The sequence below is a fragment of the Patiria miniata genome, unplaced genomic scaffold (assembly GCF_015706575.1).
Source record: "Patiria miniata isolate m_02_andy unplaced genomic scaffold, ASM1570657v1 HiC_scaffold_8, whole genome shotgun sequence".
In the NCBI taxonomy this organism is placed as follows: domain Eukaryota; kingdom Metazoa; phylum Echinodermata; class Asteroidea; order Valvatida; family Asterinidae; genus Patiria; species Patiria miniata.
In genome coordinates, this window is record NW_024037075.1 from 12,887,719 (window position 1) to 12,893,505 (window position 5,787).

The 5,787-nt window shown below is 37.9% G+C and overlaps 1 protein-coding gene across 1 annotated transcript; it reads right to left on the minus strand.

Moving 5' to 3' along the window:
* Window positions 1–590: 590 nt before the first annotated feature.
* Window positions 591–5,779, minus strand: LOC119719812 (the record flags this gene model as incomplete). Its single annotated transcript, XM_038189307.1, is given in 2 exon segments — window positions 591–2,347; window positions 5,710–5,779. A coding segment is annotated over 1 exon segment (924 nt). The 3' UTR covers window positions 591–1,402.
* Between the last annotated feature and the right edge of the window lie 8 nt (window positions 5,780–5,787).

Sequence of the window (5,787 nt, forward strand, 5' to 3'; positions counted from 1 at the left end):
AGTTCCAGTATTTAAGGGTGATGGCTCTCAATTTTTATTACCGTTGCACTTTCATTTTCTGCCTTTCTAGAGCCCTAAACCATTTGGTAAGAAGTCATTTATTTTTTTCTCTAATTCTCTTAATATGGATTTCGAGCAAATTCTTATACTCGAATGGCCTGTTTAACCATTTGACAAAAAAACAGTTAATATCTGGACAAACATTGTCACACAAATTGTATCATTCTTTGATGGACAATTTATAACGCAATCAGTACAGTTCACCGTAGCATTTCACTTTTCAAATTTACAAGTTATACACTGTATTATAGGAATAGCCCTGGATTGGGTTTAGGAACTTTCTGATACGACCTTTGATTACAAAATAATAAATGTAAAGTTTTCAGTTTGTTAAATGGGTGTTCCTCAAGGGTCTAATCTACGGCTGTATTTTTCAGTAATACATTCGCATTAGGCCTATATAAACACAATTTCCTTTTAATCTAAAAACTTGATGTTTCAGTTGCAGTGTTTAAAACAATGAAACAGGTTAGCAAGTCCGAATAATAAGCACCGAGTTGTGAGAAAATGTATCTCAATTTAAAAGTATTGAGTTTGTTCTAAACCACAACATTATTGTCAGTGCTTTTTTAGTCTTGTCTTAATTGTTGTACTAATGCAAAAGTAATTCACTTTTGAATAAGAACTCTTGCGGAAATTTGGTCCACAATCAAATATCGAGCAATTTTCTACCTATAATGTTAAGGATGAGGAACGGATCCAGCCACAGCAAAACACGTAAACCTATAAAAAAAAAATGTATTTTAACTGGGAGCGTAAGTTATATTTAAGTATTAAAGCTATATTACGTATAAAAACCTATATTTTTGTTGTGCAGTTGGATTATTTCAATGAAATGCATCTATCTAGTTTGGTGGTTTTAGGTAAGCAAACGCTGTATTTCTGCTGAAAAATCGCACCAGTTTCACATCATATAAACCAATAAATGGCTGTAATTTGGCGATTGGAAAACCGATAATTTCCTTATCTCGATTTTCAAAACCGTAATTACAAAAAAGACCTATATTTGTGAAGAAGGGCACCGTGAGGCTTGCGGATCCGTCTACAAAAGTTCACGGAATAAAAGCCTTTTAGAAGGTGGTAGACGCCATCACGGAAAATATAAAATCACCAGTTATTTTTGTGAACGTAAAGCACCCAAAAATCTAAATTTGTGAGGAAAGGATGTATGAGAGCACGGACAGTTGGCCTGCATCTTTAGATGGGGCCTAGGCCTATATGTAAAATAAAAACATTAAAAAGACCAGTAAAAGCCACATGAATGTGTTTAAGAACAAACACACTGTTGTGGGTCTTGTTGCTGTACTGGTTGTTCACTGGGCTGAACTGGTTTTTGCTTGGACTAAACTGGTTCTTCAGAGACTGCTTCTAGCCTTATGTTGTTTTGAATTCTGTTGATATCCCTGGTGGATACACCAGAGGACAAACTTAATTGATAAGTGTGCGTTGAAGCACTATGAGAAGGCATATTGTCTACGATTTTAGCCAAAACAACCCTCTCACCGAGTGACAAGTTGGTAATTTTTGGTTTCTTTAGCCCTTTACACAGCTCATTGCATCTGTGGTTCTTAAAGAACTTAACAATACCACAAATCCCTAAATCAGTAGAGCCGTAGAAACCGAGTTGCGTGCCGCTGCTGCTAACAGCCGGGTCAGTGAACTTGTACCCGGCACGACTGCGCACCCCTTGCAAATCACAAACCAAAGCCGTGCCGTTGGATTCATGATATGTGAAATGACTGAATGCAGCCGGGGTGGCGATATCTTCTCGGGCTAAGTATCCCGAGTTGTTGTTAAATTTGACATAATCCCCCTCAAGGTACCTCTCGACAGCGAGAGTAGCGTTTGCGGGGATAATATTGGAAACGCTGTCGGAGGTGCCAGGAAGTTTTCCTTTGACATTTCGTTCAAATGGAATGAAGCCCAGGAAATTATAGGCGGCACGGGTGTCAACTTGGGTGAATTCAGGTTTAACGAACTCGATTGGTTTGCTCGTATTATACCTAATGTTAAACAACCGCGCCATATCGTGAGCTTTGCAATAAGCACGGTCATCTGCTTTCCAGGCATATTCCGACATACGTTCATACCACTCTTCTTTATAGACTTTCACCACGCAGGGTTTCCCTTCCAAGTGAGGCTCTCCGTGAAATGTACCCTTGTAGGCATACCTTGAGGCCCCTTGATCGAACCAGTCGTCCTCAAACTCCACCCACGCAGATGTGTATCCAATCACTTTAGAGGTGTTGCTTTGGTTGCTGCCCATATTGCAAGTATTGGGATACGTCTGAAATTAGAGTATTTCAGCTTCGTGATAATATTTTGAACAAACTGTAGTACAAACCAACAAACCGAAAGTTATCAGAAAGTGTGCATTTATTTATAAGTGTCACGTAACAATTGCAGGGATTTCGCACTTCACGTAGGCACACTATTTCTGAAAATAATTATAGGTGATTATTTAATGCGTTGAACTGTTTCCTTTTTGTTAAATAGCTTGCTTTTGGACGGTTACAAAATTTATCATCATTTGAATGTGCGTGTTTGTCAAATTGTGCGCCTGTTACCAACGGTTTAAGCGTTCTTACGTGTCTTAAAGCGTTCGGGCATTAACAATAGTAGCGTAACAAGGTCAGTTTACGTGAAAAAAGGAACTCCCCTCATCCGGGCTGAAATTAAGGTGAACAGTTTTTGTTTTTGTTCACCGGTCCCCCGGCCTCTGTTAAATAAAACAAAGGAGGGGGGGGGGGGGGCTTTCCATGGCACCATGGGACAATTGGTGGAGGACAAAACGTTGCACTTTTCAAGGCGGTACAATTGCCGACGCTCGCTCTGCGTAAAAAAGTCACTCGTAAATGAGGGCGCTCGAGAAAAAAGGGCGCTCATACCCCGTTAGTTTCACGAGTGACCTTTTTGTTTTTATAACGAGCACCCTTGCCCTTGTCCAACGAGCGCCATTTGTTTTCCACGAGTGCCCTTTTTTCACGCTTGCCCTTTTTTTCACGCGTGCCCTTTTTTCATAAGTGCCCTGTTTTCACTAGTGAAAAAGGGCACTTGTTACAAAATATCGGTAGGAAAAAAGACCCCCTTTAACACCCCCCCCTCCCCGGCTTCGCCACTTAACAACAATTCCATGTGTTTTTTTTCCCTGTTTATTACATCTGATACAAAGTAAACAAAAATTCTCAATCAAATCAGTAGCGGATCTACATTGAGGGGGTGGGGGTTGTTGTAACAGCCTCCCCCCGTAACTTGAAAAGCACATAAGTGATTAAAATAATTCTTGTAGCTTATGAATCGGGCTTTCATATCTTGGATTTTGAAAGTGCTACATGTAGACCTCATTAAAACAATGGGCCAGACATTTTTTTTAATCACCCTGTATTGCAAGTTACTTTTAAAATAACAGTAAATGTGTGGTGAACGAAATAACGGTTATTTAATTATTTTCAAAACGGCGATTTGGAGAGCAACTAACTCTTATTTGTTTATATTGAAATACATGTACTTCAAAACAAAGATCACTCCAGTGAAAATTCCGAAAGAAAACAGCATCAATTTGAATTTCACTCTGACTTGACTTGGCTGTATACATGTAGTTAGGGTCTGAAGTATTTTATTATGTGGAAGTGTCCTCCAAACTTGTATTTTCATGATCAACATGAAATTGTGTGACTTTTCCAAACTTTTAACAGTGCTCACCATGGCACCAAACACACTTCTGTTGTGTGTTTATTATTACCATGGCAACTGATTCAAAGACATCGGTGCTCATAAACTAAAGTCAAAATAACTTCCATTTTCAAAATATATCAAGAAAGTATTATCTTTAGACTGAAATTCATGGCCATAATTAACAACAATACATGCTCAGTATGTAACGTTGCCGCCATTGGTGCAAGAAGCCCATGTAATTTGCAGCTTTCAATATGTACCATTTTCTTTGTTTTGATGAATGTTTTTGATAGTTATTACATGAATCAATTTCAGAGCATCAAATAACATCACCGTAATTTACTTCAGTTTTGCCAATTTGGGTTGAAAACCCACACATTTTTGGAATAAAATCAGTAAATATAGTCCCTATGGCAGTGACAATAGATACATACAATTACCTGACTGGGATGAATATGTAGACCAATAATGTTTGTTCTAAATATTGAACCATTTACACATACAATACAGAAATTATGCCCAAAATGTTATCTAGACAAGAATTTGAAAAAAATATTTAGAAAAGCACCTCAAGTGGTAGCAGAAATAGAACCAAGAGTGTCATATTATAGAGAAGTGGTTAACTAATATTTTCCTGCCAAATCACTTTTAGGAAAATCGGTCAAAGCATATGCAAATCAACATGGGGATCACAAGGTGCTGTACCCCTCCTTTTCAGAAAAGAAACACCAAATACCCGCCAGAAAGGGTTAAAATCTGGAAGCACTTGGTTAGGTGGGGGAGTTGATTTTTTTTTTAATTAACACATTAACAAAACATTCCCTGTTTGCATACAAAACCTGTAATTTAATAGCACCAATATATTTAAAATTGCTTGCCATGCAACAATGGATGCACCACAGAAGTGTGGCCTTATAGACTACTGATGCATTTTACGATTTTGGAGGGCATAGCAACACCCACAACGGTACTATATCCGACTTTTTATACTCCATCTTACCATAACTACACGTTGGGCCAAGACAATTCAATCAATCAAAATAAAAGCCGTTTTGAGATTTCACTAGTGTGATTGTTGTTTTAAAGTAGATGTTTTTTAATATAAAAAATATGAGTTCTTTGCTCTCTAAATTCTCTGTATTGAAAATAATAAAATAAATGCAATTTAAAAAAAAATAACACTGTGTACTATGAACATGTATCCATATTACAGTCCCCGCGCTTTCCAGATATTCAAAACCACCCCCACGTTGACAAAAAAAATTGCCACACCTACATAGTTTATATAAACATGTGGACTTTTCGCAAGGCAATATGTAACCTTAACAATAATACATATTCTGAACAAATATACACTAACACAAGTTTTTCTCACCAGTTATGAATAGACCAATGTCTGAACTAACAATAGCCGAAGGGACATTATTCTGAGTGCCCTGTCAAGCGCCATTTTGGAGGGATAAAAATGGGGTAAAAATGCAATTTGGCTAGTTGTGAAAACTTGCTGTATTGCAGGGCCTAAAAATAATACAAAGTTGAATTTTCAGAAGTGTTTCTATTTTTTCTTGTTAGAGTAGGGATGATACTTTGTCGTGATATAGTTACTTTTGTGACATTACTTCGGAGTTTGGCTTGATGACCTTTGAAAATAACGTACAAAAATGCATTTTTTTTTCAGCCTCAAAATTGCCAAAAATTGCCACACATAATGGCCCGTAACCATGGCTATACGTACAAAGTGAATAGTTTGCAAAATAGAAATCGACGGATGTGGGATGATCAAGAAGAACTCGTAACGATTATGCACTACACAATGATGGACTAAAACGTGCACCTTCCACGTCGGGCACATGACTCGGGCTATATGAAATTCCGCCGTTTTCATGCCATGAACTACTGCCAAGCTTAGCAAACGGAGGGGAAGACGATGTCACAGTATGTACAGGATTATTTGGTATAATGTTATTTACTTACCGACTACCGTACTTGTGCGCCACACACTAGAAGGTTGAAGAAGACTGCAACTCCAATACGCCAACAAAATCTGTTGAA